This window comes from Hibiscus syriacus, unplaced genomic scaffold, assembly GCF_006381635.1.
Source record: "Hibiscus syriacus cultivar Baekdansim isolate YM2019G1 unplaced genomic scaffold, ASM638163v2 tig00109926_pilon, whole genome shotgun sequence".
Lineage (NCBI taxonomy): Eukaryota > Viridiplantae > Streptophyta > Magnoliopsida > Malvales > Malvaceae > Hibiscus > Hibiscus syriacus.
In genome coordinates this window covers 1,045,244-1,057,961 of record NW_024062532.1, presented here as the reverse complement: position 1 = coordinate 1,057,961, position 12,718 = coordinate 1,045,244, and the positions used below count along the sequence as shown (strand labels likewise).

General features: G+C 31.2%; 2 protein-coding genes across 2 annotated transcripts; one reads left to right on the top strand and one right to left on the bottom strand.

Moving 5' to 3' along the window:
• The first annotated feature begins 2,435 nt into the window (after nucleotides 1–2,435).
• Nucleotides 2,436–3,667, top strand: LOC120210747 (CASP-like protein 4D1). The gene is made up of 3 exons (XM_039209441.1): nucleotides 2,436–2,580; nucleotides 2,789–2,886; nucleotides 3,413–3,667. The coding sequence occupies exons 1-3, from the start codon at nucleotides 2,436–2,438 to the stop codon at nucleotides 3,665–3,667; spliced, it is 498 nt and encodes a 165-aa protein (XP_039065372.1).
• Nucleotides 3,668–8,889: 5,222 nt separating this feature from the next.
• On the bottom strand, nucleotides 8,890–10,805 carry LOC120210674 (zinc finger protein SHOOT GRAVITROPISM 5-like). Its single transcript, XM_039209373.1, has 3 exons — nucleotides 10,591–10,805; nucleotides 10,105–10,504; nucleotides 8,890–9,725 (listed from the first exon to the last, which is right to left on the bottom strand). The coding sequence occupies exons 1-3, from the start codon at nucleotides 10,673–10,675 to the stop codon at nucleotides 9,065–9,067; spliced, it is 1,146 nt and encodes a 381-aa protein (XP_039065304.1). The 5' UTR covers nucleotides 10,676–10,805; the 3' UTR covers nucleotides 8,890–9,064.
• Nucleotides 10,806–12,718: the final 1,913 nt, after the last annotated feature.

Below are 12,718 nucleotides of genomic sequence, written 5' to 3'. Positions count from 1 at the left end.
ATTTTGTTCTTTTGCATTAAATGGCATGCTTAATATTTAGGATTTAGGGTTTAGGGTTTAGATTTTAGGATTTTAACGGTAGGGTATTAAATTCACAATTTAAATTATCAACTCTGCTTTAATATTAGGCATAATGCTAAAATTAGCTCTCAATATTATAAAAATAGCCATTTTGTCTCGTATTCTATCTTTCGGAACATTTTGGTCCCAATGTTTCATTTAGGTCAAAATATTATTTTCTTTGGAGGTATTTTAGAACTCAATGTTTCATTTTAGGTTAAAAAAGCTCCTATTTTGAAGTATTAATCGTGTGTGGTTTTCATCTATAAAGGGAGTTTTTTTGTCTTAAAGTGAAATGTTAGATACCAAAATACTTCGAAAAATAGAATAAGGAGAAAAATGACTATTTTGATAAACGTTAGGAGCTATTTTTAGTATTATGCCTTTATATTATAGGTTCTCTAAGGTAATTGATTTGCACTTTTATTCCCATGCGGTTGGAATTGGTCAGACTCAGAGATTGGAATAATTGTTTTTGGCATAACAATCACTATTTGATGTATTGATCAATTAATTTGGACCGGATACTGCAGAAGTAAGGATGATCTTTTCAACCCAATTATGCGTTTATTATTGAATATTATGCGTTTGTTTTGTAAAATATAATTATTATAATCGAGAATAAGATTATAAAAGACAAGATGATGGAAAATAATATTTTATTTGATTAATTTGATTGAAGAATTCATTAAGCGACTTTAATAATTAAATATAGTATTATTTTTCTTGAGGTCTTGAATTCTAGCAGTTGTGCAGAGTATGTGTGTTATCAATGATTAAGAAAGACCTTAAACATATACTACCCTTGTAATCACTCCAAACATTCAAGAAAAAAATTTAAGTTTTAATTAGAATGTAAAATTGCGACGTCTGGTTGAGAGTTATAAAATTATCTAAAATAAAATTGATTAAATTGATATTATTATAAATTTTATTTATTTTAAGTAAAATCAATTCTTTTAATATATAGGCATACTTAAATTTATAAAAGGGAATTTTAAAAATAATTAAATTTATACAATAATTATACCTTATAACTTTCTTTTGACAAATTTTAAATCTAATCATAATCTTATTTATAGAAAAAAAGAAAGAAGACTCTAATAGAAGGACGGAGAGTACTCCTAATAGATCTAGAAGCATGTACTGAAAAAATTAGAGAATTTAACTACATGGATGAATAATTAAAAAAATTAAATTAAGGATATACATAAAAATAAACTCACTCGTAGTTAAAAAATATTAATAGTTTTTTTTTATATTTTAATTAGTAAAAAATATAAATATATAATGTCTGAATTTAATTTAATTTAATTAATTAATGTATAATTTAATTTTGAGTAAATTATACAGTTAGTATCTTAACTATCACTTTTGTTTCGTTTTGGTCACTCAACTATTTTTTTTTAAATATATCTAATGTTTAGTTTTGGTTTTATTTTGGTCACCTGTTGTTAAATATCGGTGGTATTGATGTGTCAACATAAGATAATATAATGTCGTCATTAAAAAAAATATCACATGAATAATTCTGTTAATTTTCTAACTGTGAGTGGCCAAAATGAAATCACAATATAATGTTAAATATGATTATATACAAAATAATTAGATAACTAAAATGAAACAAAAGTAACAATTGAAATACTAAACGTGTAGTTTATCCTTTAATTTAATTGATATGGGATTAATCCATATCAAAATTGAGTTTCAGACTTCTTATGTTCCCAGTACATACTCCAAAAATCATTGCATAGTTCAAGCAAACAATGATAATTCCTTGGAATCATCCAAAGACGCAGTCAAAGAGTTGATAGAGGCCTGCAGATATACTTATTGCAGGCGTAATAACAAAATGACTCCTCAATGTTTATTTCAAGCATTTTAGTCCGAATGAAAATCATTAGTTGATTAGCGATCAACGTTTTCATTGACGTTACAGGTTTATATGTGATGTTACGTCATAAAAAATATTTTTAAATTACTTTCAAATGTATTTTTATAAGTTTATGTATAATTAATTATAATTATAGTTTATTTTAAAAATATCTCTTGTTGATGTGATATTACGTGTGGACCTGTCACATCAGTAAAAATATTGACAGTTAGTCAACAAACGATTTTCATCCATTCAAGGGGTATTATGCTTCAAAATATAACGATAATGGTAAAAATACCAAAAAAATATGAGAATAAAATAACCATTCGTAGAAACATCAAGGATAATTTTATTATTACGCCTGTACCATAAGGTAACCAAAAACACAGATAGAGCCGAGACAGGATCTTCTATAAAAACCCATCATCACTTGCGTGTGCTCTCTGTAGATTTCAGATACACACTGAGGAAGAGAAAAGCAGTCTCAAGTGGTTGATATATGGCGTCCAAGAAGGCTGCGGTAATTGTTAGCCTTGTGCTCAGAATCTGCACTCTTTTTTTCGCAGCCGGATGTATAGTGGTTCTGATACTAGACAAGGCCACTGACGATGATGGCTCCAAAGTTACTTTCAAAGACGTCATTACCTACAAGTAAGCAGCACATGGCCTTAGCTTGCAATTGGATATCTAGATGAAAAAATTGAATACTTTAGTCACTTATTTTAACAAAAAAAAATAACTTATGTATTTATTTTGATCGAAAAATACTTTAAGTGTTTAGATGAAAAAAATGATATATTTTATATACTTATTTGTTATATAAGCCTCGTTAATTTGGTGATGGTTGTGCAGGTATGTGGTGGTCACGGCTGTTGTTGTATCGTGCTTGTACCGGGAAGAGGCTCATTCGTGGTCCTTTCTTGCCAACCTTATATTTTCATGGAGACAAGGTATATATATATATATATATCTCATTTGCATATACATTAACATGTTAAATCCACTTGCCCCATCACCTAAGGTGATAATGTGGTATATGTCACATCATTAAAGATGATATTGTGACATGTCATCGAATATGATGACATGATATATGTCATGACAATAATTAATCGCATATAAAATTTTCCAAAAAGAATTAGAGTCTAAATGATTATTCGTGTAAATGTTAGAAGCTAATTTTAGTATTATATCTAACCGGATTTATTTACTTTGTCAACTCATAAATAATCATCGTCACCTTAAACTTGACACCAACATGTAAGACTTTATATACAAATCACCATATAAAATTGGAGAGGAATATTCTTTATCATCTTCTTCGAGCTATCAGTTACAGACTACGATTCTGTCATCAAATCAAAAGGGATAAATTCGTAAAAACTACCCCCAATTTATTTCTTCCATCAACCATGCAAAATCTAATTATATCAAAACAAAATTGCTTTTCATTGCGATATGAATATGAAATTGCAGGTGGTTGCCTTTGTTTTGGCATCGAGTGTCGGGGCCGGTTTCTTGACGACGGCGGAACTGAAAAGATTTATAAATGATTTGTTGGAGTCATTCGGGGCACGTTTAAAGGATACTCCGTTCGAAGGTTTCTTTAACAGAGGGTATCTGGCGACGGCGCTTCTGGCGGCCGCCTTCTTATGCATGGCTATTCTCTCTATATTTTCCGCTCCCGCCGGTAACAAAGCTGCCGGGAACAAAGGTTTCTTCTTCAGATGATTTCTCTGCCACAATTCATATATCTTCATTGCCAACAATATGTGATTTCTTTCATTTTTATTTATGGCTCGAATTAATAAAACTAAAAATAAGATGCATAGTGAGAAGCATGAAATTTACGAGAACCAATAGATGTTTATAACCACGTGAACATACCTATGAGAATCAAAACCTTGTAAGATAAATATTTATGAAAGATATATCATCATTTACACAAACAAAAGAATGATCAAGTAAATATTCTTTCACAAGAAAAGTTCAATGAGTTATACCCTCTGTTTTGAAAATCGGACCGGACTGGCCGGTTCAACCGGTTCAATCGGAAACCGTTGCTTAGTCCGGTTCAATCTAAACCGGTTGAACCACTATTAGTGAACCGATCAGAACCGCTGAACCGTTCGAACCAGACCGGCTGAAAACCGGGAAAAACCGGGATTTTTGTTTTTTTAAAAAAAAAAAAAAATTAAACCAAACAACGTCGTTTGTTAAACGAGCCAAGTCGAACTCGAGTATTGCTGAGCTCGACTCGAACTTGAAAACTTTAAAAGTAAGCTCAACTCAACTCAAACTCTAAAAATTATCAAATTCAACTCAAACTCGAAATATAATATTGAAACTTAAACTCAAAAAGGCTTGAACTCAAAAAAAAATTAGAAGCTCGATTGAAGCCTAAAATTCGAGCTTAATTGAAGTGAAAGAATAATTATATAATTATAGTTATATAATTTTGTTATGATTTTTTTAACCCCAAATTTATTTTTTAATTATAGTTATATAATTATATTTATTATTTAATATGTTTTACCTTAAATATTATGTTGTAGTTAATTTGAATCATTTTGTTTCACTTGATTTTATGATTTTTAACTTATATATGTTATGACTTGCTTTGAATATGACTTGTGATATAAAAAATTATTTTTTATTAAATAATTTTGGTATTTTTATTTAATTTTTTAAATAATTATGACGTCTTCCGGTTCTTCCGACCGGTCGGACCGGTTCGACCGGTTGAACCAGTGAACCGGTAGCATGACTGGTTCGCTAACCGGTCCGATTCTAAAAACCATGGTTATACCTACCTATCCTATGAAATTATCAAATAATTTAGATCGAATATTTAAAAACAAATATAATCAAATTGGATACTGATCGGATAAATTTCAATTTCAGATTATCCGAAAATCCAAAAAAATTGGGCTTTTAGATTTTAGATTCCCTTTAACCCAATAAATGAGTAGAGTAATACACTAACTCATTAAAACTCTAACACAATAAAAATTAAGCTATTTAATTATTTATTATGTGTGAGTAATTAAATATATTTATAAATATATTAGAAGTATCGAATAAGTTGCATTAAATGACAAAATTTAAAATATTTTCTGTCAAATTAAATTTTAAATTCAAATTCAGATATTCGGATATCCGATTTGAAAATTCAGATATTTAATATTTTTGGATCAGATACAGATCACTATTTTAGGTATCTGAAATTTTCGGATATCCGAATTTTCGAATTGAATCCGATATCCGAATTATCATACCCCTACCCCTAAGTAGGATTATGATTAGATTTAGGACTGTAAAAAAATAAACAAACAAAAAACTTTATTGACCTGTCAAAAAGACCTTTTTACCTATCCTATTCTTATATCAATATATTTTTTACACCAAATAAACTAAATCACATGGCTTATACTAAATTACGTGGATAATATTTAACCTATATGGAGTGTACAATCATTAAGGCGTTAGCCATTTAATGGGAGGCCATTAGAATGAACAAGATCTCCAACTGTGGTAATTAATATACAAGTTTAATTTTTATATTTGTGACTAAAATGAAAATTTACAAAAGTTGGGTGACTATCTAGAGAATTCATCTTAAGATTTAGGATAAACTACACATTTAGTATCTAAACCATTACTTTTGTTCCGTTTTGGAACTCAAACTTTATTTTTTTCAAAATCGTACCTAAAGTTTAGTTTAAGTTTTATTTTGGTATTTCGTCGTTAAAAATTTAACAGTGATGTTGGCGTATCATCATAAGATAATACTACATCACCATTGAAAAAAAATGCCATGTAAGTAATTATGTTAAGCTTTTAACGGTGAAATACCAAAATGAAACCTAAATAAAATGTTAGATATGATTATGAAAAGTTTGCGCACTAAAACAAAACAAAAGTAATAGTTTTAGTACTACACATATAGTTTACCCTAAAATTTATTGAATGGCAAGGGCATTATGGGTGATCAAAATCGGGTACCCGTATTTTCGGGTACCAAAAAGTCGACCTGTGTCTCACCCATACAAGTACCCATAAAATTCAGATACCCCTATTTCCGGGTCACATGTACCCAATTTATAATTTTTTATTCTTTAAATTATATTATTTTTTAAAATAAAGTATATAGAAAGTTTCTTAAATTTAAAATTTAAAGGTTTATGATATACATAATTCACACATAAAGTTTTAAAAATTCAATTGAAAGAAAATTTATTAAAAATTAAAATAAAGAAATCTAATTAAATTTCAAATGTTTTGAAGTTAAAATAAATATTTTTAAAAATAATTTAGAATATTAATGTGAAAGAATTTACGAAAGAATTTAGAATGTTATGGTGACAAAATTAAAGAAATTAAATTTAGAATGTTATAGTGAAATAATTCGAGAATTATGAATAAATATTTAATCTAAAATTAAAAATATATAATAAATTGAGTATCGGATAGACGGATACCCGGTTAAACAACATTTTGCCACCCGGGCCCGACCTAGAATCCCTAAAAGATAGCAGGTTGGGTACCAGACCTGAAAAATCAGTTATTTTTACTAAAAATACTCAATATTTTTAACCGAATCGATCGATCGAATCAACTGAATCAAGTATTTTTTTAACACCCCTATAGGGCATATCGGGAAACCTCCTCTCTGTTGGGCCAAGTGGATCAATAAGTAGAGGAATGATGGTCTGGTGGGCTGAGGATGGGGAACATAAATTAAATTTACTTTAAATTCCGATATAGACAGCTGACCTAAACAGTCATCGGAATGAAAACGGGTGGAGCAGCCAGCCAGCCAGCCAACATGTACTTAACATTTTAGGTTTAAAGTGCGAATTTTAACCAATAAGATCTAGTGGGATGAGATACTAGATCTCTTAAGTAAGGTCAGGGTTCGAATCTTGACGATTGTAAATGGAGTAATTGAGTTAAGAGGGTCGCCCTTACCTTTGTAATATTTAATCTAAATAAATTGGAAATCAGTGGTTATACTAAAAAAAAGTACGAATTTAAAAAATATTGGTATACATATGACACGTTATAGAGTCCTAAAATTTGGGGGTTCACTCTTTAAATGTAATATTACGATTTTGTATTTAAAAGTGTTAAGAGGGTGACATTTTTAAATGAAATGTTACAATTATAGAGTTATTTTGTGATATTGTTTAAATTTCATATGTTTGTAATTTTTTTATTCTATAAGAAATAATCGTAGTATAATAAATATTAGAGTAAACAATGTGTTTTTATACATAAATTATCAGTTTTGGTCTGTTTTAATACCCAAACTTTTATTTATTTTTTTTCAAAATCATACCTAATGTTTAATTTTTGTTTCAATTTAATATTCGTCATTAAAATCTTAACGTTAGTACCTAATTTATCGGTTTTGGTATGTTTTAGTATTTGAACTTTTAATTTTTTCAAAATCATACTTGACGTTTATTTTTTTGTTTCAATTTAGTACCCCGTCGTTAAAATTTAACACGTTTAGTACGTAAATTTGAACTTATAAAATTTTAGGGAGGGTGAACTTAAAATTATAAAATTCTACAGAGACGAAATATATTTTTAATAGAATATATATATAAAAAATCATAAAATATATGGTAATTTTAAACTTTTAGGAGGAGCGACCTCCCCCACCTGCCCCCGCCTAAGTCTATCCCTGTCTAGGGGTGTTCAAACGGTTAATTCGGCCACCGACCGAGTCAAATTTCCATTAACTGAACTTTTTTAACCGTTATACGAATCGAATCGAACTTTTTTTTGAAAATATTAACCAAAACAAATAAAGTTTGTTATTTCGGTCGGTTAACCGAATTAACCGATTTTTTAAAATAATTTTTAATTAGATTAATTTAAATATAATAGAAATATTTTTTATTTGGGTTAAAATTTAATTAGGCATTGATAATTTAATGAGTCTAGTATGATTAAAAAATAATTGGGTGTTAATTATTAATGAGTTTGAACTTAAAATATGTATTTAATATTTAATAATTTTGGTTAATTCCATTAATTATCTGATTTCGACCTGAAGTAACCCTTAATCGAATATTAAAATTAATATTAATCATTTTTCAACCGAATTAAATAAACTAATTCAATTCGACTAATTAATTTGGTTAAAAACGAAAAATGAAACCTATCTCTGCCTGTGATTCATGCTGTCTAAAATGTCTTCTCATCACTAGTAAAAAAAATGAACCGTATACAATCCAGTTATTTGTTGTGTACCAAAAGCCAGAGAGAAACAATTATGAGTCGGTCAGAAAAGGAGAAAGAAAGAGAAGCTGCTACTGCCACTAACATAATCGGAAAAGAAAAGAGAAAGGTTCAGCTTTATTTAGCCATGCGGTTCGCCATTAGTTTTAGTTTCCGAGGGTGAAAGATGAGCACATAACAGCGACGGGACATGGTTTTATTTTCTTTCTTTCTCCAAACCCTGAGCCGAGAAGCAGTGGGTGGTCTCTTCCTACCGATGAAATCATGAAATGAGGGAGTGAATGAATGGAGTTTTGTCTGCGTCTGTGTGTTTGGAAGCGTCGAGAGCGACGAGTGAGTCTGTCATCAACCCTTTCGACTGTGGCACTGAAAACCATGCCGGTTTTTTCATTTACCATTTCATCATGCAAAATAAAAAGATCCCTTCTCTCTCTCGTGCTTTTATTTTGTTCTGATTCTGTATGAATGTTTTTAGGTCATATATTACTCGTTTTGTCAGTACTATTCTTTAATGCAAGGGCAAGCCCACCTCCATTTTTCTGACCTACAATCATTCTCTCCACATACACACCAATACAGTCAATGTAATGGTTCAGTAGGAAAAAACCTAGTTATCTGCAAGGATAGATTTCGTAATCTATTTTCACACCCGAAGATTTTATAAATTTGTCCTGAAATCCGTGACTATATGCATCTGAATAAAACCCAACACTACATAACTCCCATTACTTTAATCAAATTAATGAACAAATTACATCACACAAATTGTAGAATACAACACTCTCCACTAACCAACCAAACTTCAGATGATCAAAAACAACAGTACTTGTGTTTTTTTTTTGTATATCAGTAGAGATAAGAAAGATGATATGGGTTTTATGTTTGAATATCGTTTTCAACTTCACCTTCTGTTAAAGCCGATGAAATGTAGCTGGCGACTAGGGAGTTCTCCTCGGGAGGTGTTCTTGCTTGGAATTGTTGTTTACAAGCACGGCATGTGATTTGAAGGATGGTGGAGTTGATTTGCTTTATTGCGTGATCCTTTAAAGTTTGAGCCTTTTCTAACTCGGTTCGTGCTTGTTGCCGGATTCTCTTAGCCTTTGAGAACTCCTGCTCGGCTATCTCGATCTGCCTTTTCGCTTCTCGTCTCGACTCTTCGGCATAAGCTTTCTCCTCCATCGCCAGTCTCAACTGCTGGGGTGCTGCTGCTTGTAGTGCAGTTGATTGAGAGCTGATGGAGAGCTGTAGCTTTGTTGAATGATTGTCATCCTTTGGCACCTCACTGGGATTTGAAATTGGTAATAGTTGAAGCTCCAAATTGTTGTGGGAATTGTCTTTCGTAGGGCTCAACAACCAGGGTTCATTTGTCTTTGGTAAGACCAAACTAGGCCATGGAGCTGTACTGAAATGTGTATTAGTTGATGGACTGGGACTTGAAGCTGTCCGGGACAAGCTAGCCAACTGCACCGCTTGTGATTCTGGCCGTAGTACACACCCCATATGGCAAGCATCTTGATGCTCAATAAAACTCTCAACTCTGCAAAGTTAGAAAGGAGAATTAGTATATAAATAAAACAACATGAAATCCATCCATATATCATTCAGAAGGTATATATATATATAGTCACATGAAATAAGATATTTTCTCTTAAAAGAAGAGATGTTTTGGGAATTGTGTTGAGCTGTGCTGCTCATTGAATACTGGATTAAGGTTTTCATGATTTCATCAGGCCAAAGGGAAGTCAAAAGAGAAGGGACCAGGCTGAGAGAGGAATTCAATGTGTAACCATGGCCTTTTCTTCTTCTTCTTTTTGCTTTAGAATATGTACCAACAAAGCGAGAAAATTTTAGCATAGTTCCAAAACAAAACACTGTTGATTGTTTTTTCGAGAACCAAAAAATAAAGAAAAAGAAACCTTGAAAAAACTCTGCCGCAATCACAAGAATGGCCTCTGGTGCCGCAGGTTTTAAGATGAGCCTTGTAATCAGATTGAACAGCGTAGCCCTTGGAACATTTATCGCACACCCATTGCTTGTGGTTGCTGTGTTTTCTCCTGAAGTGCTTCTTGATCCCCACCAAATCGCCTAGAGCATGGCAGGGATCATGGTGCAAGCAGCTCGGCTCGGGGCAAACGAACACCCGCTTCCTCACCACCGGCGTCTCTCTCTTCAGCAGCTTCCATGGAACCTTGTGCCGCCGCCTGTGCATCTGCAGGTTCTGGTCCCTCTGGAACCCTTGATTGCAGATCTCGCAAACGTAACGATCCGATTCCAGCAGCGTTTTAGGCGACAGGGAAACCACTTCAGCATCCGGATCTACAACACATTCAAATTACAATCAATAAAAAAAAAATCAAACCATACATGAATTCATGATGATACACACACAATCACATACGTACCCGGTGTTCCTGCAGGTCTTCTTTTCCTCTTATTGATATTAGCAGTGCCATTGTCTAAGCAGGAAGAAGAGTTATTCGGCAACATGAGTAATTATTAATCCACCAAAACCTCTCTCCTTGCTACTTTAATGAAACCCAAAGCAATATTTCTCTCTTTTCTGCAAAGTTGAACAGTCTTTACTCGAAAAAAAAAGAAGATATCGAGATGAGGAAAGAAAGGTAATAGATGGATTGGTATTGGTTTATTTATGAGGCTTTTTTTTATTATCTATTTCTGTCTGCAAGGCTTAACCCTCACGACCTCCATAAAAACAAGTTCAAAAGTAAAGAGTAAGAAAACACAAGCCAATGAAAATGCATGAAGGTTGATCCCACACGCTGAGAGAGAGAGAGAGAGAAAGGAAGGTGGATGGTCCAATTTCATAAACACCCCCACAAAGGTACAATCCTCTCATAATTAATCTAGAACAGTAAATCACTGTTTTTATCTATTTATTGTTAGGGTAAACTACACATAATACCTATATTATTACTTTTGTTCCATTCTGGTGCCAAAACTTTATTTTTTTAAATCATACCTAATATATGAATTTAGGTTTTATTTTTGGTATCTGTCGTTAAAAAAACCATAAATTAATATCACGTCGTCATTAAAAAAGTTAAAAAATATCACATCAACAATTCTGTTAAGTTTCTAACGATAGGGTACTAATATGAAATCTAAACTAAATGTTATATATGATTTAAAAATAAAGTTTGGGTGCCAAAATGGAATAAAAGTAATATTTTAGGTACTAAACGAGTAATTTACCCTTATTCTTATTAAATTATATTATATTAACATTGGTAAACTACACGTTCGGTAGCTAAACTATCAGTTTTGGTCCATGTTAGTACCTAAACTATCAGTTTTGGTCCATGCTAGTACCTAAACTTTCAAATTTTTTAAAATCATATTTAATGTTTAATTTCTATTTCATTTTAGTATCCGATAAAAACTTAACGTTAAGTTTTGAAAAAAAAATGGAAGTTTAAGTAATAAAACGGATAAAAACTAATAGTTTAGGCACTAAATACTTTAAATTTTTAACGACAGATACTAAAATAGATCAAAAGTAATAGTTGAGGTACTAAATACATAATTTACGCTATTAACATTTATATAAAATACTGCCGGCTTCACTTCCATATAAACGCAAGCTGTTCACCTCCTTTCTTCCTATAACTGTCTTTCAGACCTTTTCTTTTTATTGCCGGAGTTAAATTTTCTTTTAATAATATTAAATAGGGTAAACAAGAGGCATAATTAGAAACTTATTATAATAGGTTTAAAATATTTTTTATTTTCTATAAATATCATTTTTTTAATTGAAGGGTTCGATAATTTTATTTATTTATTTTATAAAAGTATATATTTTTTATATTAATTAATATTAAAAAAATAATCGACTGGTGACAAGGCTTCCCTTTACCCTACAAGTGTGGAAATTCACGAACGAGATCCTCCTGAAAAGATGAACATAATTATTCGATGAATTAGGGTTGTAAATGAGACGAGACATATTGCGATCTACTAGAGATCGACTCGATCAAGGCTCGATAAATACTCGGATCGAATGGACTTTACTCGAGCTCGAGCTCGACTTAAGTTCTTAACAAGCCGAAACGAGCTACTTGATATTCGACTCGAAAAGTACGTGAGCAGCTCGAAAATATAATATATTAAGATTTTTTTTTTAAAAAAATATTAATAATATTAACATTTATGTATTGATTTTTTAATAAAAAAATACAGTAAGATTTTTATGTATTTAAGGTTCCGATTTGAGTTTGAGGCTTCAATCGAGTTAAGTTTAAGATTTTTTTTTTTCATTTCGAGTCTTTTCGAGCTGCTCACGAGCTTCAGTTCAGGATTTCAAGTTCGAGTCGAACTTAAAAATTTTAAGCTCACGAGTTTTCGAGTCGATTCGAGTTTCATTTCAAAGTTTTCGAATCGAACTCAGCAATACTCGAGCTCGACTCGTTTACACCCCTAATTACGATCATATGATAAACAACTTTGTTAAAAAGATTGTAGTATAGTTTTACCCTAAACCTCACTCAATTAATAAAAAGTATTTTATTATAA